This window comes from Acartia tonsa, chromosome 11 (assembly GCF_053477335.1).
Source record: "Acartia tonsa isolate MP-2025a chromosome 11, ASM5347733v1, whole genome shotgun sequence".
NCBI classification, from domain to species: domain Eukaryota; kingdom Metazoa; phylum Arthropoda; class Copepoda; order Calanoida; family Acartiidae; genus Acartia; species Acartia tonsa.
This window is the reverse complement of record NC_137270.1, coordinates 2,950,571-2,978,547: the sequence shown is the minus strand read 5'-3', so window position 1 is coordinate 2,978,547 and position 27,977 is coordinate 2,950,571. Positions and strand designations below refer to the sequence as shown.

The 27,977-nt window shown below is 32.4% G+C and overlaps 3 protein-coding genes across 9 annotated transcripts in view; 1 reads left to right on the top strand and 2 right to left on the bottom strand.

Annotated features, from left to right (window-relative positions):
- Window positions 1-161, bottom strand: part of Grp170 (hypoxia up-regulated Grp170 co-chaperone protein) — a 29,767-nt gene extending 29,606 nt beyond the window's left edge. For all 4 annotated transcript variants that reach the window (XR_013884387.1, XR_013884388.1, XM_080178099.1 and 1 more), the window contains exon 1: window positions 32-161. Coding sequence is in view for 2 of the 4 variants with exons in the window: in XM_080178099.1 (XP_080034225.1) it covers window positions 32-42 (11 nt within the window). In the remaining 2 variants the exon portion in view is untranslated. The remainder of the gene's footprint in view (window positions 1-31) is intronic.
- On the bottom strand, window positions 31-6,201 carry Pdi (protein disulfide isomerase). Its single transcript, XM_080178101.1, has 7 exons — window positions 5,591-6,201; window positions 5,198-5,343; window positions 4,738-4,897; window positions 3,967-4,231; window positions 3,354-3,526; window positions 2,565-3,030; window positions 31-1,434 (listed from the first exon to the last, which is right to left on the bottom strand). The coding sequence occupies exons 1-7, from the start codon at window positions 5,798-5,800 to the stop codon at window positions 1,349-1,351; spliced, it is 1,506 nt and encodes a 501-aa protein (XP_080034227.1). The 5' UTR covers window positions 5,801-6,201; the 3' UTR covers window positions 31-1,348.
- A 1,881-nt stretch (window positions 6,202-8,082) lies between these two features.
- Window positions 8,083-27,436, top strand: Rala (Ras-like protein A). 4 transcript variants are annotated; one of them, XM_080178113.1, is made up of 14 exons: window positions 8,083-8,159; window positions 9,463-9,513; window positions 10,164-10,247; window positions 11,013-11,080; window positions 18,662-18,725; window positions 18,980-19,072; window positions 19,487-19,529; window positions 20,017-20,092; window positions 22,505-22,646; window positions 22,865-22,877; window positions 23,304-24,008; window positions 24,454-26,521; window positions 26,929-27,120; window positions 27,321-27,436. In XM_080178113.1, exons 1-9 carry the CDS (start codon window positions 8,121-8,123, stop codon window positions 22,578-22,580), a joined length of 594 nt encoding a protein of 197 aa, XP_080034239.1. In that variant the 5' UTR covers window positions 8,083-8,120; the 3' UTR covers window positions 22,581-22,646; window positions 22,865-22,877; window positions 23,304-24,008; window positions 24,454-26,521; window positions 26,929-27,120; window positions 27,321-27,436. The 4 variants fall into 4 exon arrangements, with proteins under 4 accessions (XP_080034239.1, XP_080034238.1, XP_080034241.1 ...); XM_080178112.1 differs by having other exon boundaries at window positions 22,833-22,877; window positions 26,929-27,169; XM_080178116.1 differs by having other exon boundaries at window positions 8,102-8,159; window positions 26,929-27,169.
- The last annotated feature ends 541 nt before the right edge of the window (window positions 27,437-27,977 follow it).

The following is a 27,977-nucleotide window of genomic DNA, read 5'->3' as shown; positions in this document are numbered from 1 at the left end:
ATATACATTATTAATAATGAAAGTCATTCCTTTAGTTAACATGTTTATTATGGAAGAGCTGGTAGTAAGTACACACACACAGAGAGGCAATTATAGAACAGAACAACTACTACACATTAATTCATAATCACATTGTGCACATTTTTAAATCTGTAATAAAAACATGTGTTTAGATAGAAAAAGAACTTTCCATGAAAGTAATCAAGGCGTATAGAAAAATACTTAAAAAGAAATGCTAAGATTACATCACAATTATGCTTGGTTGGAAAAAAAACGTTAATTTCTTTTTTTTAAGGGATTTTTAAAGTAAATATCAACTTTAAGATTCACAGGTTCTCGCTGGTATTTTAAAATAATTACAACATTTTTAATAATCAAAAATGTTGCTTAAATTAAAATCAGCACTCTTACAATTTGACATAAAATCAAGCAAAATTAGAATATTCCTATTACATAAATTGCATCTGTGTATATAAAAAAATGTATAAAATTTTGTGTTAGAATTATGCTTGATTTTATGTATCATGATACATTGAATTCACACCAGATATTATGTTTCACAATAAGGCATGCTAAAAATAATATTAATACATAGCTCCCAAACCATAAATAAAGTTAATAAAATATTAAAAAAATAAATTATAGAAGCACTAAAAAGGATATTAAATCTTATCACATCACAGCCTTTTCAGAGCAAATATGCAATTTGTGTTTTTTTTAAATTTGTGTTTTTGCATTTTTCTAATTCTTACTTTTTTTCTGATGGTGCACTTGACAAAGACTGTAATAAGAAAGGAAGACCCTTATTAGGGGAAATATTAACCAGTTCTTTAAGTTAATATCACTGAAGAGTTATAAAACAAGAGGCCTTATAATAGAAATATTTACAAAACATTTGTAGTAACAATAAAACACTGGATTTTTGTAGTATATAAAAAGGGATATTTTTTTTATGTTTTACATAAAATCACGCTAAAATGCGTGGGATTTCAAAATTATATTAAAGGAAACAGCTTTGCTTTTAAATACTTAATTTTTACAATGTTAAAGCTGCTTATTAAAAAATTTAGTGTGTAAATAATAAAATTAACAAAACGAGCTTTTCTCAATTCCTACAATCAATAGAGCTTTTTAAGAGATATTACAATAACAAAACAACCACTCGTTACTAGATAAGGAATTTGTGACCATTCAAATCACCAAGAAAGATAATTTAAATTAGGGAAGAAAAATCCACCAGGTAGTAGGAACAAAATCCGCCAAAACAGTTGAGAGGGGCGCAGGGCGGAACTGCGGGTTGCATTGAGGATCGGCGGAGTACAAAGAAAAAAGTAGCTGCGGAATGAATTTAAAGCTCGTCGTGACCCTCGGGCTCCTCATCGTCATCAGCGGCAGCTCCATCAGTACCACCGCTCTCCATGAACTTGGCAAGAGCTGAACAAAAAAAAGGTATCAAAATCTTTCAATCTATTAACTTTTCCCCCATATCACTTCAAAACAAATTAATATCCGGTGGATTAGAACCGGTTCTCAGCCACTGAAAAATTATGTCTAGCATCTTATTATATCCAGTTTTCTACGAATATAAAAATGTACAATCATAAGGTTAAAACCAGATTTTAGCCGAAAGCATCTCAAGTAAAAAAAAATAGTATATTTTTTAACCGCGGAAAGCTGTTTATAATAAGTATAATACGATGCGAAAAATAACTTTTCTCGTATTCATTCGAATCCGGTGGATAGGAACCGGTTCTCATCCATACGAAAAAACTATGTCTAGCATCGTATTATACCCAGCTTTCTACGAATATAAAAATGTACAATCATAAGATTAAAACCAGTTTTTTTATCGGCACCACGGGGCTAAAAAAATCTAGTTTTAATCTTATATTTGTACATTCTATATCCGCGGAAAGCTGTTTATAATACGATACGAGAAATAACTTTCTCGTATTCATTTGAATCCGGTGGATAGGAACTGGTTCTCATGAATACGAAAAAACTATGTTTAGCATCGTATTATATCCAGTTTTCTACGAATATAGAAATGTACAATCATAAGATTAAAACTAGTTTTTTTAGCCGGTGCCTTCGGCACCACGGGGCTAAAAAACTTGTTTTAATCTTATGATTGTACATTCTATATCCGCGGAAAGCCGTTTATAATACGATACGAGAAATAACTATTTCTCGTATTCATTCGAATCCGGTGGATAGGAACCGGTTCTCATCCATACGAAAAAAACTATGTCTAGCATCGTATTATATCCAGCTTTCTACGAATATGAAAATGTACAATTATAAGATTAAAACTAGTTTTTTTAGCCCCGAGGTGTCGAAGACACCGGCTAAAAAAACTGGTTTTAATCTTATAATTGTACATTCTATATCCGCGGAAAGCAGTTTATAACACGATGCGAGAAATAACTATTCTTAAATAATAAGATTACAAAGTGCTTTAGTAGTGAAAGTTTCATTTAAATATTAAGAAAGTCAGACGGACTTAAAACAGATAATCAATTAAAGAATTTATGAAATTGGCTTTATTATCATAAAAGGCTTACCGTCCAGAGTCCTCTCTCCATTGTAGTCCACAACCTTGTTGTCTCCCTTTCTGAACAGCTTGATGGTGGGGAATCCCTGCACCTTAACATTCTCAACCTCATTGGCGGTGGAGTCCATCTTGGCGATGACGACGGTCTCAGAATCGGCAAACTTCTCTCCCAGCTGGTTGTAGATGGGCTCCAGAGACTTGCAGTGTCCGCACCATGGGGCATAGAACTCAACAAGGACGTCCTTCTTGTCGTCCAGAGCAACCTCGGCGAAGTTCTTGCCGACCAGAACCTTGACGGGGGCCTTGTCCCAGTCCTCGGGAACCTCGGCGGACATCAGGTGGGGCTTAATAGTGCCGGCCTTGTAGGCGTTGACAAAGGCTCTGATGTTCTCGGCGGAAATCTCGGCGTTCTCGGGCTTGAACTTGGACATATCCTCTTCCAACTTGATGATTCTCATGCTGGGAAGCTCAGATTCCTTTAAAACAATAAAAATTTCTTTATAAAGAAAATCATACAATTAAGTTGTATTGAAGAAAAGTATTCATTTTTTATAACGTAAACAAGGGGAAAGGGTGGATATATATAACCCAATTTAAGACATTCTGATAAAATTTTTATATAATAGATTTCAAAGATAGAAAAATCAACTTAAGGGGGGAGGGGATTGCGACATAACAATAACAGGACTAAACAGCAATATTATTTAGTTTTAACAAAGATTCCTAATATCTAACAAGCAGTTTTCTTAAAACTTCAAAATATATACCAATTTTTAAAGAGAATTTAAAGAAAAATTACCTCCATTCCGAAGAATTCCATGATTCTCTTGTGGTCATCCTCATCAGTGTCAATGGTAACAAACAGAAGCTCTCCCTTGTTGTCCTTAGCGACCTCCTTGGCCATGTCAACCTGAGCGGCGAAGTTGTCGGCCTTGCCAGACAGGAACAACAGGCAGTGGGACTTGATCTCGCCTAGAAAATACAACAGTTATCATAATGATGTAAATTAAACTACTTCACCCCAAGCCTCCACGGGATGAGAGGGAGGAAAAGTCGTAAAAACAGCCTAACCCTAACAAACACAAAAAAATTAACTTTCCATAAACAAACCAATAATTCCAATCAAGAATTAACCTAAGGTAAAACATAAAATTGCAACAACTTTTTCTTTTATCTCCCAATGGGCAAATACCTTGTAAAAGATAAAATTATTTTAAAGAAAGTAAACAAACAAGTAACAAACATATTTGCTTTGAATATAGCAGAGATTATCTTTTAAGGTGTTCTAGAAAAATATTTTTACACGTGTACAAAAATAAGTAACGATGAATTAAATATTTAAGTATAGAGACTGCAGAGCTACTTTGTAATAAAACATATCAGTCCTTCCTGATAATAAAATTCTTTAATACCTGAGAAAATCTTTTGAGCAGTCTCCTGGTTGAATTCAATGACAAGGGGCAGAGCGTTTCCAGCGACAAACTTCTTAACGGCGGCCTCAGCGATTTCGCCCTCCATGACGGCCTTGCCTTCATCGAACTTCTTCAACAGAACAACCTGTTCGCCCTCGGCTCCGTATTCGGCAAAGACGGCGTCATCGCTGGTGATACCGAAGGGATAGTCGTCCATCTCGGCGGCAACGGAAAGGAAGACCTTGGCGGCAGCAGATTCGACATCCTATAAAAATTTAAATCAAAACAATATTAAAATACTACAGGGATAAGAGTTAAATAACTAATTCCCCATCACAATGACCTTTTGTTAACCCTCAATTGGGTCTTTAAAAATCAACCAATAGTAACGGGAATATTAACACAGCCAAGCAGAAGAAAACAATTTGATAGCAGACGAAAAGGTCATTGAAAACAGGAAGGTGGGTAGTTATATGTATATAAATCTAGGTATACTATAGATCTGTTAAAATAACTAATGGCTTAACTACGATATTTAAGTATTATACAAGTGAAAATATAAACAAGTGTTTTTTAAAATATTTCACATTATACGGCAACAATAAAATCAATCAATATGTATATTGCATAGGCTTACTAACACGTGTGCTAAGATTATTATAAATCAATAATTTACAAAGTAGAGAAACTCTATGATAATAAAATATAAGAAGCTTTTAAATGCAGTAAATACTAATTTCCATAAGCGTCCTTCTAAAAAAAATTATTTACCTTGAAGAAACCAACAACGACAACATCCTTCTCATCAGCAAAAGCCTTGGCGGTCTCAACACTGTCCAGGGTCTTGGCGGGGGGACCAGTCTTCTTTTCCAACCAGCTCACAATGGTGTCGGCAGTTCTGCCACCGGAGTATTCAACAGCCTTGCCGTTTCTACAAAAAAAAATATTTTATTTGTGTACAAAAATATCTTAAAATTCGGCAAATATATCTTATATTTACATAGACTTACTCAAGATACTTCATTTTTAGATAAGCAATGCTAAAAAAATAGAAATGGCCAATAAATACTATTAATACCCATGGATAGGCAGAGAAATCTATTTTCAATAGAGAATCAATGATACGAATATGAAGAAATAAATAGGTCATAACAATTAAGAAAGTTAAATACCTAGTATTTAAGATTTAATTATTACTCAATGAATAATTAACACTCTGAATTTGCTATACCTGAAGAATTTAAGGGTGGGGTAGCCACGGATTTCAAACTTCTCTCCGAGGGAAGAGTGGATGGTGGCATCAACCTTACCCAGCTGGATGGAAGACTCTTTGTCAGCCAACTGTTGGGCAGCCTTGGCGTATTCAGGGGCAAGAGCCTGAATAAGAAAGTTTTTTATTTATTTAAATTGTATTCAACCTTGAAAATCAAAAGAAATTTTTAACATACAATCAAACTATATCAGAATTATAAGTGTTTTAAGGGACATCTGACTATTCCACCAATCAATATCCAATGTCTATGAACTTCGGTTTCGTTTCAATCAAAACGTAACTAAAGAAATTTATGTGAATTAAAATCTTAAAAAGTCTAGAGTAAAGAAAAATTAAGCATTCATTTCATACCTTGCAGTGTCCGCACCATGGGGCATAGAATTCGACCAGAACAAACTCGTTACCGTCCACAACCTCCTGGAAGTTGTCAGCGGTCAGGACAAGGACACCCTCCTCCTTCTCAACCTCAGCCCCCAGGGCGGCTGTCACAAACAAACTGGCAAATAGGACTAGCAACTTCATTTTGTTCTGAATAATAATCAATAAATATAACAGGCCCATATATATTGTAATAAACAGATATGACAACTTCCATGAAAGAGTACAAAAAATTTAGAATAATTTAAGACATAAAAATGACTAACTTTTAATAGTAACAGTTAGAAAAAAAAACTTTACAGCTTAGCAGACGAATAAACTAAAAACAAACGTATAGAAATAATGATAATATTTGATCAGCTTCGCCACAAAGTACATCAAATTTCACCAAAACAAAATATCAACAAATTGACCTAATGATATATAATGCAACATACAATTTATATTGAATTATTTATTGACTAAATTTCATCACTAAAATACGTATAACAAGACTAATAATCATATATTTTAATGCTTTAAGGGCCAGGTTAACTGTAAGAATGATGCACACGGTCGGTGTTAACATCACCACGTCAGCTGCCTCACTAAACTTTTCCCTTCCTAAACATGTCATTCTCTCATTGGCCCAAATATTTCACAGATTTTCCCTTTCTGATTGTTCATTGGCGCATTTATTACAAATAATTTCCCCGATTTTCTGCTTCTCGGCTTTGATTGGTGTTGTGCTTTCTTAGCGCATGCTGATTGGTGGAAGTATTATAAGCAGACTAGAGATGGCGTGTGATTGGTTGGATGTGGCATTTACCGGGGGTGGCTTTACATGAACAACCTTCAATTTTAGGACAATCTAACATTTTTTCCTATTTTTTAAAAATGGAGTTTTATGTCTAGTTTGACATTTTTATTCATTTCATTTGGATTCTATTTTTTTTATAAATTATTAAAAAATAACTGGTTGTCGTTTTTCCGCCATCTTTCTTAACCACCGTAGCACTGACGTGTATGCGGAAGCGGATGCAAAAGCAAGCGGATAACCTTTGCTATCCGGCGGATAGTCACACGGTCTATGGAACAGCTTCAAAGTGAAATTTTTGACAAATACGACATTTTTTCTCGTATATTTTAAAGAAACGACGACAAAAATCATTCTTCGTTCACTTTTTAATTTCAAAGTTTTTTTTTATCTTTCAACTTTCGAAAAATCAAACTGTTTTCATTAGTATTATTCTATTACTTTTTTATAAAAAAATTATTTTCCAGTTATGTTTCTTCTGTATTGATTTTTTAATTGGCCTTTCAAACTTTGAGGCTTATTTTATCGTAATTTGAACTTAATATATATATAATATTAATGATTTTTTTACTAGAAAAAATAATCGTACCAAAAGCACCAAATTGTTTGTAAATTTCAGGATGAAAGGGGCTAAAAAAGCTGATTTTAAGCAGTCTGAATATAAAGAATGGAAAAAATTTATTTTAAATATGCAATGATTTAAATGTTCTGTCTACAATAGGATGTTAGAAAAAAATCACGTTTCTAAAACATTTTAGGCATACATCCAGTCGGACATTTAGAATTATATTATAGCCTTACAATCAAAATTTCCTAATAGCTACCAAAATCCTTACTTGAATGCCATTGGTTTAAGACAATCCAATACACGTCTCTCATTGGTCAAAAGTTTGTACACATGAAAATAAACGGGTTGCCAAGTATTTTCAATCACATGACAAAAAGATTAATTTTCCATGTTTATTATAAATATAAACAAAGAAATAGGTAAGAATTTATTTATAATGATAAATATTTAAGCTTCTTAAAATTAGAAATATCTTTTTTTCCCCTGTTTTTTAAATGAAAACAAGCATTTTTTTTTGTATTTTAAATAAACTTGGCGAACCATTTCATTGTAATGCTTGCTTTAGGGTAGGGAGGGGCGGAGAGCCAAAACATTGCAGTAAAAATGTCAAAATGATGCAAAAATAAGTCATTAAAAGTAAAAGTGATTGATGAAAGTTATTTTTTTATAAGCTTTAATAGTTTTTATTTGTAAAAATTATATATTTCAACCTTTTCCTCTTGTTAAAAGATATTTTTTAACTAAAACCAAATTTCAATTTAATATTTTCATGTACTAAATGATGTTTTTGTATTAATTGACTCACAAATTTTATTATTAAAATAATGAATTATTGATTTTAGTTTTCAATATAATCTTCGAACTCTGAAAAATTTAGACAAACAGCTTTAAAAGGGGGGAGGTAGATTGTGCTAGAATTGCGTAAAGGTGTGAGTTTTAAAAACCGTAGTAGAACGATAATATTTACTACAAATGTCGATTCCTTATTGAATATTTACATTTCAACTTTCTGTTCTACTACTGTTTTTAAGCATTAAAATTCACACCCTTATGGAATTTTAGCACAACCTACCTCCACCTTTGAAAATGATTAAAAAAAATTTTGTGTTAAAATTTTAATTTTATTTTTAGAATTGAAAATGTCGAAGAAAAGTTCCCCCTCAACGTCGTTACACAAAGTTTGTATAAAATTCTACTTTTTTTTATCTTTCTTTATAGACACAATATATATGAACGATCGTAATAAATTGACTTGATACTTAACTAGCTGAAAAGTATTTGTTTGTTTTCCATCATACCTAATTAAATGTTTTGAATTCTTTTAAATCAGCTAAGATGTTAATTTCAGACTTTTTTTTTGTATTTCTGATGCTTTTTCTCATAAAACAAACTTTTTTTCTTCCATGTGAGTTTAGCCTCTTAATTGAATTATTAGAATTTGTGATTTTTTCTTATTCAATATATTTAAATCTAGCCACGACGTTTTGTGAGTAGTTATTTTTTAAGTCATAATTAATGTTTAATGGCACCCCAGTTACCATCTGAAACACGTAAAAACGAAAAACTCGGTAAAAGGGGGGGGGGGCGGGGGGGGGGGTTAATGCAACCATCTCGTAATCAATGTATAAATGGCACTTAGAATTCGAATTTTGATCTGAAATTTTGCATGAGTAATCCTTGGTAGGTCTATTTTCCCTAAATCGAACAAAAAGTTGGAAAAGTAGCGGCTAACGGCTGGAGGCTCATCCGTTTAGCCATTTGTTGAGTATTTTCAAGCGAAATCCATCACGAAACCTCTCTCCACATAATGCTCTTTGCTGATCCAAAACGTTTTCAAACGGTTCTAGCCGGTAGTTGCTGGTACTAGAAATCTAAAAAATGTTTTTTTTGTATCATTTCACATGATTTAAAGCAAAAATATGTTTCAAAAAGTTGATTTCTACGTTATTTATGACAGATTTGCCCTAAAAATAGTTAAAAACGGTAATTGGCTGAGCCGTTAGCCGTTACTTTTTCAACTTTTTTTTCGATTTAGGGAAAATAGACCTACCAAGGATTACTCATGCAAAATTTCAGATCAAAATTCGAATTTTAAGTGCCATTTATACATTGATTACGAGATGGTTGCATTAACCCCCCCCCCCTTGTGTTAAAATGCACTTGATATTTGCCTGTTCAAATTAATTATTTTTTATTATTTGAATTTTTTTTTCAATTGTCAAGGGTGCTCTTGGAATTAACCAAACATCAACATAAACTTAAAAAGTTCAAGTGTTATCAACAGTATAAAATGATTTAAAACTGTCTAATTTTGCAGAAAAAAAGCAAATAAAAATTAAATTAACTGTAATACCTAATTTTTGTGTTCTAATTCTGTCTCAAAGACCTTGAATACTTAACTTTAAAGTCCCACACCTTAGGTATTAATGTTTATTAATGGAAATTTATTTGAGTTTGAAATTAAAATATTTATTTGTTTAGGTTATTATGGTGGGGAGTGGAGGTGTGGGTAAATCAGCACTAACATTACAGGTAATAAACTTGTTGGAATCATCCTATTGACTTTAAACCAAGTATAAAGTTGAATATAATAATAAGCATACATTAAAGAAGTGTAGCAACTAATAACTTTAGTATGTTAAATGATATTTTGCTAATTTAATGATATTTTAAGCCATATTGTTGAAATAATAGGAATTTATTTGATATATACAACTTTATTTTTCTCTAAGTCCAAAATGTTGACTTTCATTGTTAGTCTATTATGGATGTTTCCCTCCTTATATTATACTAGCGGCTACGCCCCTAGAAGCCTCTAAGGGCACTTAAGGTAGGAGAGGGAAAAGTTGACCTCATCCCATTTTAAATTTGAGTTTCAAAAGAATAAAGAAAAAATTTTTTGAAGACACCCTCCCCAAAAATAGTTATAAACCTTCCCGGGACCTATGAGAAGCTACCCTGTTAAGGAGAACCTGATCGGTTCAGCAGTTAGCGAGACCCTTCGGTACAGACACACAGACAGACAAACATCCTGTTACTTTAGTATAAGGATAAGATTTTTTAAAAGATTGTCAGCAAATAATTTTTATACTCAAATAGATGAAATTGTTTGATTACCTAAATATTTTTAATTTACCTGAAGATTTAAATAAGAAACTTTTATAATTAGTATTTTGTTTCAGTTTATGTATGATGAATTCGTAGAAGACTATGAGCCTACCAAAGCAGATTCATACAGAAAGAAAGTTGTATTAGACGGAGAAGAGGTAATTTCTATAGATATATATTATCCTGTGTTTTCATATACCTACAGGGATGAGATTTAAATACAGGAAGACAAGTTCATAGTTTGGAAGTTATTTTATAAGAAATCAAATATCAGATCTCAAACAGTGATAAATTTTTACCTATAATTTCATGATCATGACAGATGTTCTACTTTATTTTACTCTAGTTTATTTAACTCAGCAGAAAAAAATTTTGTTAGATTAATTCTGTTTGTTTTTTGTTGTTGATAATCTGTGGAAATGTTTTATTAGGCATGAGTTTCATGCTCTGATATAAAAAAAAATCCTAGACCCGCATTCCTCACCTTTGTAATGCTGTGAGTAGAATTGAACCATCTATCCCTAGAACACCCACTGAAGTCACAGCTTTATCGGTCTTTAAATCTTGAATATTCCCTAATCGTACAACACAGGGGTGTATGTTCTGTTTGGGATCTTCGGCTAAGGGGGTAGGGGGTGAAAAATAGTTACTGAAAACACCAGCTGATACTTTTATCCAGAATTTTTTTTTTTGAAAATTAGACCTAAAATACAGGGAATTATTTTTAAAAATCAGCAAAAAGCTACTTGTCCTCTCATCTACAGATCCCTTAGAATTATGGGAAATTTAATTTAAACAAGGGGAGAGGGGAAAATATAATATTTTTTGCAGCAGGGCAAAAATGAATCTAGTACAGAATATACACATTAAGCCTAATCATGCAATAATTTCATTTGAATTTAGAAGATTTTTTTATTCCTCAGGTACAAATAGATATCCTTGATACAGCGGGTCAGGAAGATTACGCAGCCATCAGAGATAATTATTTCAGGTTAGAAATAGCCAAGAATTTGGTTTTGTTTCGCATCGTATTATAGACAGCTTTCCGCTGATATTAAAATGAAATATTATTAAAGATTAAAACCAGTTTTGCGAGCCCCGAGGGGTCGAAAGCCCGGGCTACCGGAACTGGTATTAATGTTATGATCGTGTAAAATTGGCTGTAATACGATGGTGTACATTATTTTTCAGTATGGGTGAAAACCGGTGTTAATCCAGCGGATAATAATCGGGGTCAAAGCCATACTAGAACTTTTTACTGTTGTCATATACCATAAATATTTGAGTATTTCAAAATACGTTTTCAAAGTTTACTTTAGTAAAATACGCTGAAAATTATGTATATGTATATCTATAATACAAAGTAGAACGATGTCTGTCTGTCCGTCTGTCTGTCTGTCTGTCCGTCCGTCCCCTAAGATCTCGGTAACTACCGAACCGATAGGATTCTACTCTTCAGGGAATATACCTACTGGTCCTGTGGTGGTTTTAGGCTATTTTCTAAAGGGGTGGGACACCCCCAACACCCCCAAAAAAACAAAAAATCCTCCCCCTTTTTTTTGTAGGGGATTGCCTTTGTGTATTTACGTATTTCGCCCAAATTTTTCTTTATCACCTCTTGGGGCAAAGCCCCTAGAGGCTAGGGGCGAAGCCACTAGTGTATAATAAGTGATCAGTACTATTACGAAATGTAAAAACCCTGATATTTAAGATTTACTCAAATGTGGATGTGATCAATTTACCTAATGTATCATGTCATAGTAAATGTGAATATGTAAAGATATGGAAATATGATAGCTCAAAGTTTGCAATTTGTTTCCTGTATCTGCAAACTTAACCCTGTTTTTTGTAAAAATCAGGGAAAAGGGAACTAACTGTGTTTTAGTGACTTTCTTTAGTGGATTTTTTGAGATATTTGTCTTAATACTAAAGTTTTAGAAACTAGGGTTGGCAATCCGTCCAATTTTTGGACCGGATATAGATTCTTACAAAAATCCGCCGAAAAATTAAACGGATTAATCCGTGGATTCCGGATTCCTATTTTTGACAGATTCCGGATTTTCGGAATCCGGATTCTAGCAATGTTTTAAAGGGCCTTTTAAAAAAAAAATATGAACAATTGCTGTCTAGTTTTACATGTTATGATAAAATTGAATTTATTGCCACTCTTAATATTTTTTTTTTTGGGGGGGGGGGCCTCTAGGCGTAGCTACTAGTTTGTAAATAGAGTACCTACAGATTTTATGGAAAACCACAAAGCCTTCTTATTCCCTAATGCCTGTGATTATCTAATTTTGCATGACAAATTAAGACATGAAACATTAATATAGATTTGCAGATTACCTAACTACGTATAAAAGACATTATTTTGTAATTTTGAAAATTAAAAATGTTTTAACGTCAGAATGTTTTTACATTTCAAATAGATATACGTTATAAATAAAAATAAATCAGCCAATTAAATATTGGAGGAGCAATCTGACCAAATTATTGGTTTATAAGTGTACAGATTTTATACAAATTGCAATTGTTTTTTCTTTTCTTTGGTAAATTACATAGTGTAAAAATTTCGACAAAATGTATGAAAAGACCGCAGTAGATATGTAGTTTAAGTGGGTGGTAGGTTGTGGCGTGCTTAAATTCCGTAAAGGTGCGAGTTTTAAGGCTTAAAAACAGTAGTAGAATATTCACTAAATATTTTTGTCTATAGTTTTTTTCAGTAAGGAATACACATATTTAGTGAATATTATCGTTCTACTACTGTTTTTAAGTCTTAAAACTAACACTTTTACGAAATTTTGGCACAACCTACCTCCCCCTTTCTTAGGATAAAGTTAACTTTCGGGAAATTATATTATTTAAAAATTTTGTCGCTCATATACTTGTATAAACAAAGGTGTTTGTCTGCTAGAATTTCCTCTTTAAGTCTGACAAATTATGGGCCCGGTTTTTAACCATCTAGATATAATATATCTATTTATTTTCACTACTCTAATTTAATTTTCCATAGAACATCTAAGGGTTTTAGCAGTAATACTGCGTTATTTTGAATTTATACATAATTTACGTCTTAGATAAGATTAATTAAAATATGAATGAATACAGCAATCCAGTAGTTCTAATTATGTAGAAGCTGCGCCCCTAGAGGCGTCTTGGGACTTTTTAAGTTTTTGAAATTTTTAGAGAGCGGAAAGGAAGGGGACAATGCAATAGGCTGTTCATTACATTGGTTCCCAAAGTTTTATAATAACGTTTTCCTATTGGTTTGCTCAGCAACTTTGGGGACTTTTATTGAGTTTTAATTGATTGGTAAGTTGAGCGTTTTAACGTTTTAACCACTAATTGTAATCTAAAGAAGGAGTAATTCTGTTTATCATATTTGGGGACGTACATTTATCGGCGATTGTCTTATCCCTTTAGTTCCCTTTTATGGATGTTGTCATCCTTGTTTTATATAAAAATAATATTTAAACATAACCGAATCTACGAACCATTACAGATTTCATTTTGGGACTTTTCTTCTAGGGGCTTGTGGAGCAAGAGACCCCCAAAAATCATAAAAATATGAGTTGTGGGCTTCTTTTTTAAGATATCAACCTGATTTTTTATATAAAAATATTATTTTAACATAACCGAATCTACGAACCATTACAAATTTCATTTTGGGACTTTCCTTCTACGGGCTTGTGGAGCAAAAGACCCCATAAACACTTAAAATATGAGTTCTGAGCTTATTTTTAAAGATATCAACCTGATTTTTAAAAAATAATACTGTTTTAACATAACCAAATTAAGAAAACATTACAGATTTCATTTTGGGACTTTCCTTCTAGGGGCTAGTGGAGCAAAGATTCCAAAACCACTAAAAATATGAGTTCTGAGCTTATTTTTAAAGGTATCAACCTGATCTTTTTAAAATAATACTTTTTTAACATAACCGAACTAAGAAACCATTAAGGATTTCATTTTGGGACTTTCCTTCTAGGGGCTTGTGGAGCAAAAGACCCCCAAAACACTAAAAATATGAGTTCTGAGCTTATTTTTTAAGATAACCTGAGAACTCAATTTATTTTGTTTTGGAGGTGTTTTACCCTACTTTCCCCTAAAAGGAAAGTGCCAAAATGAAATTATTAGTGGCTACCTAGTTCAAACATGTGAAAAAAGTTTTCATGAAAAAAATCAGCTCAATATCTCTAAAAATATTTTTTGGTGGTCTTTTGCCCCACTAGCTTCTAGAAGGAAAGTCCCAAAATGAAATCTGTAATGGTTTCTTAGTTCGGTTATGTTAAAAAAAGTGTTCCTAAAAAAATCAGGTTGATATATTTAAAAATAAGGTCAGAACTCATATTTTTAGTGTTTTTGGGGTCTTTTGCTCCACAAGCCCCTAGAAGGAAAGTCCCAAAATGAAATCTGTAATGGTTCGTAGATTCGGTTATGTAAAAATAGTATTTTTATATAAAAAATCAGGTTGATATCTTTAAAAATAAGCTCAGAACTCATATTTTTAGTGTTTTTGGGGTCTTTTGCTCCACAAGCCCGTAGAAGAAAAGTCCCAAAATGAAATCTGTAATGGTTCGTAGATTCGGTTATGTTAAAATAGTATTTTTTTATTATATAAAAAAATAAGGTTGATATCTTAAAAGAGAAGCCCACAACTCATATTTTTATGATTTTTGGGGGTCTCTTGCTCCACAAGCCCCTAGAAGGAAAGTCCCAAAATTAAATCTGTAATGGTTCGTAGATTCGGTTATGTTTAAATATTATTTTTATATAAAAAAAGCAGGTTGATATCTTCAAAATAAGCCCAGTACTCATATTTTTGTGTTTTGGGGGTCTCTTGCTCCAAAAGCCCCTAAGAGGAAAGTCCCAAAATGAAATCTGTAATAGTTCGTTAATTCGGTTAAGTTAAAAAAGTATTATAAAAAAAAATCAGGTCGATATCTTAAAAATAAGCCCAGTACTCATATTTTTGTGTTTTGGGGGTATCTTGCTCCACAAGCCCCTAGAAGGAAAATCCCAAAATGAAATCTGTAATGGTTCGTTGATTCGGGTATGTTAAAAAAGTATTATAAAGAAAAAATCAGGTCGATATCTTTAAAAATAAGGTCAGAACTCATATTTTTAGTGTTTTGGGGGGTCTTTTGCTCCACAAGCCCCTAGAAGGAAAGTACCGAAATTCAATTTTCAAAGTTTTCCGTGTATGGGAGGGAAGGATTTATCTAATAAAATAAAAATTACCTTTAATGTATTTCTTCAGACTGATACTTGTCTAAGGCAGAGGAGAAACTCCAATTTTTTGGGTGGAAAATAAAGTGTACGTATATCAAGTCATATAAGAGAGCCTACAAAAAGAATTAGGTTGATAACTTTAAAAACAAACCCATACGACCCTCCCAAACTTTGGTACTGAATTTCATTTCCTATAAGTGTACAAACTCCCCCCCCGTCCTTAGTTGAGCATATAAGGGTGTATTACGGATTTTTAATGGTGGTGGGGTGGAGGGGGGGTTTCATTCTTATATTTGTAATAGCAACTCAAATGTCTTTTATCTGCTGACTGATTTATGTTTAAATTTTGTTCATTAAAGTCCTTTTTCTGTTAGATTATAAACGTTTTATAAACATTGGTTTTGCTATTATGGATGTTGTCATCCTTAATTATATCATCATTATAATTTAATTTTAATGACAAAGAATTTTGATAGTTTAATGAGCAAATATTATTTTTTTTCATCACATTAAAAATTATTTTTTTTGTCTCGTAGCGTTTCTGCAATTCGTACCTACTGCGTTTCGTGAACAATACTGTTTTTTTTTCACCATTTCTTCCCTTTCGTTTTACCTTTAACTATATATCTATGTCTTGTACTAATTGCAAAGCGCAAATTGTTTTAAGACATTTAAATGTTATTTTTTGAGGACGTTATCCACAATGCTATAAGCTTAGCATCTCTATAATTGCATCCTTTTGAATCTACGTCCTTATAAGGCATCGATCTTGTATATAAGCAATTTTATTCCATTTAACATAAACTGGAGTTTGCTTTTAATTCTGTCTCTTCAGCATACGCAGCAAAAATAGCTTTAAACCGTCCCAATAGATAAATCTTATAATATAATGGCCTAAAACCATAACAGGAGCTATTTTAAAAGCTTACTTAGAAATAGAGAACTCTCTCGGTCCGGCAGTTATTGAGATCTTAAGCTCCAGGCAAAAAAACATTACTACTTTACATATTAGGATATTTGTTAATGTTCGGTTGTCTGATTGTCAGAATATTCGAACTTAGCTTTTATAGAAATTGTCATCTGTGTCAAAATAAAGATAATGGATGTTTAAATACTAAAAATCATCAAATCCTTTTCAATCTTACTAGCGGCTTCGCCCCTAGCCTCTAGAGGTTTGATCAAACCAATTTTTCATAATTTAGATTTTTAAAAATAAAGGGGGGGGGGGCGAAAGTGACACTTTTTGAAACCAAAACTAAAAGTCAAAGGAACTCAACTAAAAAAAGAGTTACAGGTCTGAGATTTTGCATGGCAGTTGCTTTATAGGGGTACAATATGGAACTGTGAAGAAACGGCGTCGCAACCGCCGAAAACCGCCGAGAAAAGGCAAAAAATATTTCGGCGGGAAACGGCTGTTTTCGGCGGTTGCACCGCCGTTTCTTCACAGTTCCATATTTTACCCCTATGAAGCAACTGCCATGCAAATCTCAGACCTGTAACTCTTTTTTTAGTTGAGTTCCTTTGTTGACTTTTAGTTTTGGTTTCAAAAAGTGTCACTTTCGCCCCCCCCCCCCCTCTAAAAGAGGTTTGATCAAACCAATTTTTCGTATTTTAAATTCTAAAAGAATATTTTTTTTTTTAATTCTTTGGGGGGGGGGATAATTTTTTTTTTTGGGGGGGGGCGGAAGTCGACCCCACTATTTTAATTTTAAAAAGAATTTTTTTTGGGGGGTTGGGTATTTTTCATTTTTTTGGGGGGTGTCCCCCCCCCCCCCCCCCCAAGAAATTAGTAATAAACCTTCCTGGGACTTATGAGAAGCTACCCTGTAAAGGAGAACCCGATCGGTTCAGTGGTTAGCGAGATCCTTCGTTACAAACAGACGAAACAAACAGACAGACAGACAAACAGACAGACATCGTTCTACTTTGTATTACAGATTACCTATTAGAAATTAATGCTATACAAAGAATTAAAAGATGCGATTTAATGACACCTTCGTATTAAAAAAGGAGGTAGGTTTTGCTAAAATTCCGTAAATGTGTGAGTTTTAAGACTTAATAATAGGAGTAGAACTCTAAAATTGTGTATGGTAGTTGCTCTAATATAGTAAATATCCACGTTATACCCCTTGAAAGCAACTGCCATGCCAAATTTTAGAGTTCTACTTCTATTTTAAATTCTTTGAACTCACATATTTACGGAATTTCCTTGGTAGGTCTATTTTCACCTATTCAAAATATAAGATGAATAGGACTATTATATCATACTAAATCCTACCTATATACTACAGAGGTGAATTCTTAAAAAAAAAAACTTTTGCCTCACCAAAATCAGTTTGCCCCACTAAAATTTTAGTGAGGCAAAAGTTTTTTAAGAATCCACCTCAGGAGTCCATATGCAAATTTTGATATCGACAGGATTAGGACAATGCCTAAATTATATGAACTATCTGTTACGGACGGACGGACGGACCGACCCTAATTATAGAAAAGATTCGCTGTTAGAAAGGGTTTATATAAATTAGTACCTATATAATATAATTAAAAGGAAATGTTTTTGAGAGCTTTATATTATTTGATATTATTTTTATGTTTTCAATTGGTTCTGAATAACCTAAGAAAATATATTAATTATACCCAAATAAGAAAATAGATATTTACCTGATTTAATAGAATTATATGGTTTCTTGTACCTTAGAGAAAAAACATGGACGACTACGTTCAAAAGTAGCAAAGTTTATTCAAATGGTGTTAGAGGAAGAAAAAAACGGATAGTTTAAAAATGAGAGATATTTCAAAAGTTTGCACCAAACAAAGTGAATTAAAGAACAATAACATATATTGGCAATCACCTAACAATACCGACAAACAGAAAACCACATGTAGAGTAGCTTCGAAATTAAAAAGAAAGTTCTGTAAAGGATATGCTATATATTTTATGAACGTTACATAGAAATTATCTTCAAATTAAGTTTATCTAAATAAATAAATACAGCTTTTAGATGGACCGAAATCCCAATGGTTTACGTTTACATGAGATAATATATGGATCCTCTAGATGCTAAGGCGTATCTGTTAGTATTTTAAAAAAATATTATCCTTACAATAAAAAAACAGGATTTTTAAGTGTCTGTGTGTACGAAAGTATCACACTAACCGCTGGACTGATATGGTTGTCTTCTAATAGATGACTATTTTGGGTGAGGGCACCACCACCCTCCCAAAAAAATTCACCAAACTTTTATCTTTTTAATATTACAATTTAAAATGGGGGGTAGACTCCACATCAAACACCCCTACACCTAGTTCATAGAATATATTTTTTAAATTATTTGTATTTCAGGAGTGGTGAAGGATTTCTATGTGTATTTAGTATCACTGAAGAAGATTCTTTTCAATCAACACAGGTTATTTATTATTATTATTAGCAGCGCAGCTACGCTAGGTATATTCAGGGCTTGTCTATACGTCTTCTAGTGTTTGAAGGGGAAATCTCATGTATGTTCAAATATTTTTTGGGGGGAGAAGGGGGGATTAAATGAAGTGTTCAAAATTTTCCCTATCTTTTTTTTGTTCTAGTGTTGTTCCATATAGGTATAACACCATCAAATTTTTTGCCTAGTAAAAAAACACTAAAAACTAACTGAAATGTAATTTGCAGGAATTCCGTGAGCAGATATTGCGAGTAAAACAGGACACAAATATTCCTTTCATCCTTGTTGGTAATAAGGCTGATCTTAATAATTCTAGACAGGTATTAACATTCAATTGTTTTTTAGAGTCATGTGGAAAAATATTTTTTTGTATGCATTTTTCAAAGAAAATAAAAAGTTTTAGGTTTTACTTTATCAACAAAAAGTAGTTTAACAATTCGTCATTTGAAGTGTTTCAATGATCTTTTTCTGTTCGTTTATCTGCCATCCTCAAATTTTTTATATCTTGTCCGATTCTCACCGGAATTTTATTTTTTTGGTTTAAGGGCATTAGACTAGTTATTTCTCGCAGCGTATTATAAACAGCTTTCCGCGGATATAAAATGTACAATTATAAGATTTAAAAACTGGGTTATAATCTTTTTATATTCGTAGAAAACTGGATACTGGATTAGGTACTTAAGAATTTTTTTTCATTTTAAAAAGACCTAAGTTTTTCTAAAGTCTTTTTGTAGGTTCAGTTGGCGACAGCTAAGAACAAGTCTGACGAGTGGCAGGAATGGATTTAAAATACGTGGATATTGCCAGAGACTTTTTACATACCCTATAAATTGTTTCTCCAGGCTGGCTAACGATACCCCACCCACCCCCCTTATGACTACCCAGAGAGAGAGGGGACAAAGGCTGTTTTTTACAGCAGTCCCCTAAATTAAGTTCAAATGCATTTCGTGAAACTACCTTTTATAATAACGTTCTCTTTTATAGAGAGAACACCAAGAACATTAATTTTTAGTACATATATAGCACTTAAAATTTTTAATTTAAAAAAAGCCTTTTAAGACATCAATAGAATCCGGAATCCGTCAAAAGTAAGAATCCGGAATCCGCGGGAATCCGCCTTTTTTGGACGTATTCTTGTAAGAATCCGAATCCGGTCCAAAAATTTGACGGATTGCCAACCCTACTATTACCAACCTAAATTGACGAGGGAAAGATTCCCCCTGTATAAATATCCACTTATTTATATATCCATTGTGGGACCAGGTGCCTTATGTAGAAACCTCCGCCAAAACCAGGGAAAATGTGGACAAAGTATTCTATGACCTAATGAGGGAAATCAGGTTTGTACTTTTTTTACCAGCGGCGTAGCTGTTCTATGAATAGGTTATGTACGTCCGTCCGAAACGGTTAGCTACTCTCGTTGATTTAGGCATGTTAGAATTTTCCTATCGATTTTAAACTTTGAATGATGATTCCTTAAACGGATAGGTACGATTTATAAATCGTAGCAACTCTATTATCGTTACCATAAAGTCCATACGTCCATTCAAAACATTGTGATTTATGGAACAATGATTCCTTAGACAACAAGGTACAATATTTTAAGCGAAGCATCTCTATAATCTAGTCCTACGAATGTTAGTATGTCCTTTAAAAGATTAATTTGCAACAACTTTATGTTCAGTTATGTTTAAACCCTTAAAATAATATTTTGCTTAACTTTTGACACTCTCCAAGTGTTCGTGTTAGTTTGTTTGATTTCAAAGCTTCGTTTATAGATGATGTCATCCTTGTTAGGTATAGTGTAATTCTAGTGAAACTTTCACTTTAAAAGAGGAAGGCGGATGTGCCACTTATTGAAACCAAAAGTAAAACGCACATGATCTTAACCCATAAAAGAGTTACAGCTCTAAAATTCGGCGCAGCAGTTGCTTTTTTGGTGAACAATATGGAACTTTGAAGAAATGGCGGCAGAACCGCCGCTCCCGCCGAAAACCACCGTTTCCCGCCGATTGTTTTTTGCCTTTTTTCGCCAAATTAGGCAGTTCTCAATCATTTGAGATAAACTTTTTTTCTCATAAAAATTTTTCTTATATTTTCATGTGACATTATATTTCAAACAATATTAAAAAAATTGTAAAATCTTACAAGTTTCAAGTGAAAATATAAGCGAAATTTTTATGAAAAAGAAAGTTTATATCAAATGATTGAAAATTGTCCATTATGGCGAGAAAAGGCAAAAAATATTTCGGCGGGAAACGGCGGTTTTTGGCGGGAGTGGCGGTTCCGCTACCGTTTCTTTACAGTTCCATATTGTTCTCCACAAAAGCAACTGCTGTGCCGAATTTTAGAGCTGTATCTCTTTTATGGGCTGAGAGATCATGCACGTTCTACTATTTGTTTCAAAAAGTGGCACATCCGCCTCCCCCCTTTAAATATTTTTAGATACTCTGCAAATCTCATAATAAATATTAGCGTTGCCATAAAAGAGCTATGATATTTTTTTTCTCAGAAATATTAATTTATCCTCTAATTAATACTTATCTAATTCTGTTTTATAAGCCAGCATTTTCTACAATTTTTTATGTCTGTCGTTTGATATTTTTATATTGATTAAAAATAAAATGGTTGTTATGATAAGTTTTTTTTAATGCAACCATCTCGTAATCAATGCGCAAATGGCACTTTGAATCCGAATTTCGCTATGAAATTTGAAATGAGTAATCCTTAGTAGGTAGGGTTGGCAATCCGGATCCGGAATCCGCCCAATTTTTGGCCAATTTTGGAATCCGGATCCGGAATCCGTTTTTTAATAGCGGATTCCGGATTCTTATTTGGTAGGCTAAAATTAGCGTCTTGAGTTTTTTCTTTCAACTCCTCCTCTTTGAAGGCAAAGATTTTCATCATTATATATAATATCTTTTAAAATCTGGTTCGATTCTTGGAAGTGAATTATAGAGAACACCAAGAACATTGATTTTTAGTACATATGTAGCACTTAATTTTTTTTTAAAAATTTAAAAATCCTTTTAAATATTGCTAGAATCCGGAATTCGCCACTTTTTTTGACGGATTCTTTAAGAATCTGGAATCCGAATCCGGCCCAAAAATTCGACGGATTGCCATCACTATACATTAGTAGGTCTATTTTCCCTAAATCGAACCAAAAGCCGTTTAGCCGGGTTTTTTTTTGCTAATTTTAGGTCAAATCTTTAATTAATTACGTAGGAATTAACTTTTCGAAACATATTTTTGTAAAATGATACCAAAAAACATTTGGGGCTAGAAATATAAGAAAAGCTACTTTGAAAATACGACTAAACGTCCTTTAAGAGGGTATGTCACTAAAGGGACTATATCCGAAAATTTATCAAAGTGAAAAAATACACACCGAGGGAGGGAGGGGGGGGGGTATAGAAATTGAGGCGATTGAGATGAAACTGTTGCATTGGGTGCATGCAGGGGTAGCTATGCTAACAAACAATTCTACAAAAAAAATCGCGAAACCTTATAAAGTATCTGGTGGTATATTTTGTTTTGTCATGTCAGTTAAGAGGGATGGGAAATGAGGGGAGGAAAAGGGGAAGAGGTTGTGGGAAAATTTTCCTTTAGAGTTGTTTGTCAGAATATCATTCCCTTGTCCCTGATTGGGTGCAAAAGATGCCACTAGTGTGACAAAAGGCTGTTGAAATATACTTAGCTGATAAATGTTTCTCTTACCCTTGGAAATAATCACTTTTGTTATTTTTCAGAAGCCGGAAAGTAAGCGACGACAGCCCGGCCCCCGGCAACGTTGGAAAAAAGAAAAAGAAATGTACAATTCTATAAACAAGAAATATTTATTTTTATACCGTTTTATCTTTTAATTAGCTAGCATAGATAATAATAACTAGGGTTGGGCCGGATATCCGGTTTGGGTGGATACCGGATATTGAAACTATACCGGATATCCGGCTGATGTATAATGCCGTATATCCGGTTATTCGGCCGGATATCCGGTAATTTTCCGGATATCTTACGTTGGCCAGATAACCGACCGTATACCAGATATCCGGTATATTCGGTATCCGGCCAAAAAAGTAACCGGCACAACCCTAATAATAACCTTAATGATTCTAGGGATAGGTTAATGGGGGATATTTTAATCTGGATTTGCAGGGATATGGCACTTGCAGATTAAATATTGTGCATCATACTAATTAATTCATATTTCTCTAATTTAAGGTTTAATAACATCCTTTTATAAATATCAACAAAGCAAATAATACAGTACATACAATCTACATCTATACTCTGGATTTTAATCAGTTGTTATAGCCATAAAGAAAAAATATGTATAGCGTCATTTTGCAGACAATTTTTCACGAATATTAAATTAAATGAGATTAATATATGTTTTGTGGCCTACACTACACTGGTTTTAATCTTATAATTTTCTTTATATATCCGCGGGAAGCTGTTTATACTACGATGCAATGAATATCTATTCTTAGTTAAATTAGGGGGAAGTTTAAATTATCTCTCATTGACTTATCCCTTTTTCATTGAAAGTTTTAAAGTTGAATGTTTCTGATTAATATCATTCTTCTACCGATACAAACCAATCTTTTTATTTTGCTATCCTGAAGTAGATTTTTACTCAATTTAAATTGATTTTTTTTGCAGATTTAATAGAACATAATTATCCCAATTAACTTATTTGGCAATAATAATCAAAATACTTAATTTCCATAGTTCAGACATTATTCTATTTTAGTTATGCTATTTTTCTTAAAGATAACCTTGTATACTTATAGGTTATTTTGAAATAAGGTTGGATAATTTGATCACGTAATGATTGATCTTCTCATCGATTTATTTAATCTTTTTTGAGACTCAGATTAAATCCATAAAAGACTATTCTTCTTTGCGTTCTCAAAAGCAAGGATGAGCAGCCGCCTGCCTGTAAGCCTCAGGAAAATAAACATTTTACAATTTTTTTAAAAAATGTCTAAACATTACATAAATATGGCAATCCATCTTTTCAAAATGTTTTCAAAGCTTCCGAACAGGTTTAAATTTGCGGCTGCCGAGCCCCGATTGAAAGGCTTTGCGACTACATCAAATGAAAATATCCAACCCTATCCCGTATCCCAAAACAATGGGAATTAAACAATCCGCGTTTTCTTACAAAAATCAGAGCTTTGTTTAGCTATTTTAGTTTCTTGTATCAATACAAATATGATAATGTTTTTATCTTTATAAAATATTTACTAAGTTAGCCTAGTTTTAGCTGTCATTTTTCACTTAACAGCGAGAAACACTTTTTTTTAACATTTTATAAAAAAAATACACAAAATTTATTTAAAAATAAAATAATATGTCAGATTAAATTGCCAAAATCAGAATGATTTATTTTCTCGTATTCATGCAAAACCGATTAAAATCCGGTGGATTAGAACCGGTTCTCGGTCATACGACAAAATTTAGTCTAGCATCGTATTATATCCATATCTACTAATAAAATGTATATACTCATAAGATTTTTTAGCCTGTGCCTTCGGTATCTCGGGGCTAAAAAAACTGGTATTAATCATATAATTATACATTTTATATCCGCGGAAAGCTGTTTATAATACGATGCGAGAAATAACTATTTTCAGTGTTTCTCGGATTTGTGCGCGCAGCGTGCGGATTTTTTTTCTCTAGCCCAATAAATTAGGCTAGCCTAGTCAAATCTTGAATACGGGACATATTAGGCTTTAACCTTATCAATACTATGGTTGGGCCGGATATCCAGATATCCGGCATTAGAAACCAGCCGGATATCCGGTCCAACCTTAATTATTACATTTTATATTTGTAGTAGATTAGCCAAATATGCCTAAAAATGCGTGTTTATTGTTAATGACAAAATATTAAAAATTAAGTATGTAAAATTATAAAAAGTTTTTTATTCTTACATTTGATTAGGAAAAACTTCGCGTAGGTAATTTTTATTAGTATTTCTTCAGTATTTAATTTTGGATATGTATTAACAATTTACTTAATTTTTAAAAGTTAGTTTTCTATATCAAATGTAGGATAACTATTAAAATTGACTCAAACCTAAAAATAATTTTTCATGTACATATTTTTTTAAATTGAATAATAAACTGCCATTTTTATCATATCCCACAATGCCTTCGAATGTGCTTTGACTTTAGTGTCAGAACCTAAATTGGGACATAGTGCATTTCATTACCCTAGGTTAGGTAACTTCATTTCACTTTTCAATAAAATCTAAAATGCAGCCGTTTTTGAGAAAATTAGATTTTAAAATTTCAAGTTCAATTTTCTCCCACTAGGAGTTACCGCATAATCATGACAAGAAAAGCAAAGATTATTTATTTAAAATTTTGAACAACTTTGCTTTTATAAAGTCAGTCATTAAACCTCTCTATATATGATTTATTTATGACTGAATTTCCGTGACCTTAGCAAAGCAATTGATAAAAATGGCCATTAATTAACTCACTTCAGGAGTGGTTTTATGAAGAACTTTATAAAAGCAAAGTTGTTCAAAATTTTAAATAAATAATCTTTGCTTTTCTTGTCATGATTATGCGATAACTCCTAGTGGGTGAAAATTGAACTTGAAATTTTCAAATTTAATTTTCTGAAAAACCGCTGCATTTTAGATTTTATTGAAAAGTGAAATGTAGTAACCTAACCTAGGGTAATGAAATGCACTATGTCCCAATTTAGGTTCTGACACAAAAGTCAAAGCACCTTCATTTGCACTGTGATCCAGTTTTACTCTGGAAAAAAAAATTTCCATCGCGAATTTTTTTTTACAATTTTTGTTTTAAAAAAATATTCCTTTTTTAGAATTTTCTGAAAGTTTGATTCATTGAATATTTAATCTATTTGGGAGGAATGTGTAACTTTTTAATTAAAAATTGTGAAAATTCATAAATGGGAATTATTTTTTACAGTATGAAAGAATTTAATCTTTAATTAGGAGCATTTTCAATCGTTGTCTATTATTTAAGTTATCCTGGTTTTTGTGTCATTTTTGTACATTTTTACAAATACATTCCATTTAACTGGTGCAGTTAAGTTCAAATTTGTCCTTGAAATTATTCTCAAACAGATGTCAAATATAACAAGTATGACTTCGAAACCGATTAATATCCGCTAGATTAGAACCGGTTCTCATCCACACTGAAATATCATATGTATAGTATAGTATTACAGACAACTTTCCACGAATATTAAAATTAAAAATTGTAAAATTAATACCAGTTCTGTAAGCCCGGGCCTTCGGGGTTAACAAATCTGGTTTTAAGCTTATAATTTTTCATTTTATTGTCCGTGGAAAGCTGTCTATAGTACGATGCGATAGGTTTTTTCCTTGAAATTTTGCTAACCTCTTGAGCGATTTAAACTGGCTCAGATCAATAAAAAGTTTGGAGTAAAAATGTTGATTGAGAGATAAATTCACAATAAATAATTTTCTCGTATTCATTCGAATCCGGTGGAAAGCAACCGGTTCTCATCCATACGAAAAAAACTATGTCTAGCATCGTATTATATCCAGTTTTCTACGAATATAAAAATGTACAATCATAAGATTAAAACCAGTTTTTTTAGCCGGTGCCTTCGGCACCACGGGGCTAAAAAAACTAGTTTTAATCTTATAATTGTACATTCTATATCCGCGGAAAGCCGTTTATAATACGATACGAGAAATAACTAATCTGCCATTTTCTCCTAAAATACATTTATCATTTCTGCACAAACCATTAGTTAAACATTAAGCTATAAAAATTTGAAAGAATTTTAATGAATATAATATATTTGAAATCTGCATAAAATTTTAAGGAATTTTAAAAAATTCGTCTTTTGTATAATTCTTTATCTATAAGCGCAAATACAAATTAAGTTAAATAATTTTGACATCTGTGATTGGTGGATTGAAAACTATCTGCGCCCTGTTTGGAGAAGCTTAGGTGACTTAGATCATTCAACCAATTAGAGCGCAGGTAGTTCCCAATCCACCTATCCTATTGGTCAAAATTTATTAACTTAAATTGGATTTGCGCTTTTAAATAATGAATTATATAAAAAACGAATTTTATAAAAAAAAATCCTTAAAATTTTATGCAGATTTCAAATCTATTATATTCATTAAAATTCTTTCCAATTTTTATAGCTTATTAAACATGTTATTGTTCAAGTTTAAATTTGCCATAAACTTTGAAAATGTCAGAATGCGTTGAGGATTTTTTAAAAGTTTGACATAAAATAAAATCGCCTATTCATTTTAATATTTATTGTAAAACATTTGATTTAAAGATAATTTAATTTTTATGTGACCCCTATAGTTTTTGTCATATGTATAATGGTATGTTGTTTTCAAAATAAAAGACGATTGAATTTTAAATTTTTTAAAGGTGTTATAATAGGATTGAGGGGGGGGGGGAAGAGATTTCTAGAAAATGAATGAACTTATAATTCCACCCCTAAGAATAGGAAGTAGATTTTTCACTGCCATGTGTCCCTCCCCGGTTATTTTAGCAATCTTCTTTATTTTGTTTGATCCAGTTATTGAATTGTGATTTGATGTCTAGTATTTATTTTTCCTGTTTTAACAATAATTATTTTTATGTATGATGATCATTTATATTCATAGTTCAATAATAAAGTGATTTGTCCTATTCCATACTTATATTTCATTTTCGGCGGGAGCGGTGGTTCGGCCACCGTTTTTTTTTCACAAAACAACGTTAAAGCAACTGCAATGCTAAATTTTAGAATTCTACTCCTAATTTAAACACACGCCTTTACGGAATATTGCGAAAAATTATGCTCTTTGCCAAGGCGACCAACGCAACTCTACTCTTATTATGAATTATACGAATTTGATTTTGCAGTTTTACGTCTGGATTGGGACGAGATTCGAACCATTAACCACTTCAACAACTAGCGTTCCTGAGTCAACAAGTTGCAAGTATTTAAAAAATGTATAATATGCTTTCCCATTGAACCAGTTAAGGGATTGAGTATCTAGAATTTATACATTTATTAGGAATATTATATAGTAATTTGGATCTAAGGCAGTTCCTGATAACGCTTACAAAAAAAATCTAAGAACTCAAAGGCTGCGAACGACCTAACGGTGGAACATATAGATTATGCTCGCACAAAATTTTAACCGTTAAAAGAAGGCCTACAATTAATCTGGAATCCGAATAGCAGTGC

Coding starts and splice junctions, on each gene's coding strand:
- Pdi (XM_080178101.1), bottom strand. CDS start 5,800: ATGGGCCTGTTATATTTATTGATTATTATTCAGAACAAAATGAAGTTG. Junction 5,344..5,590: donor CATGGTGCGGACACTGCAAG/GTATGAAATGAA, acceptor TTTCTTATTCAG/GCTCTTGCCCCTGAATACGC. Junction 4,232..4,737: donor TCGTTGTTGGTTTCTTCAAG/GTAAATAATTTT, acceptor AAATTTTTATAG/GATGTCGAATCTGCTGCCGC.
- Rala (XM_080178115.1), top strand. CDS start 8,121: ATGTCGAAGAAAAGTTCCCCCTCAACGTCGTTACACAAA. Junction 8,160..9,462: donor CCTCAACGTCGTTACACAAA/GTTTGTATAAAA, acceptor TTATTTGTTTAG/GTTATTATGGTGGGGAGTGG. Junction 11,081..18,661: donor ATCAGAGATAATTATTTCAG/GTTAGAAATAGC, acceptor TTTGTATTTCAG/GAGTGGTGAAGGATTTCTAT.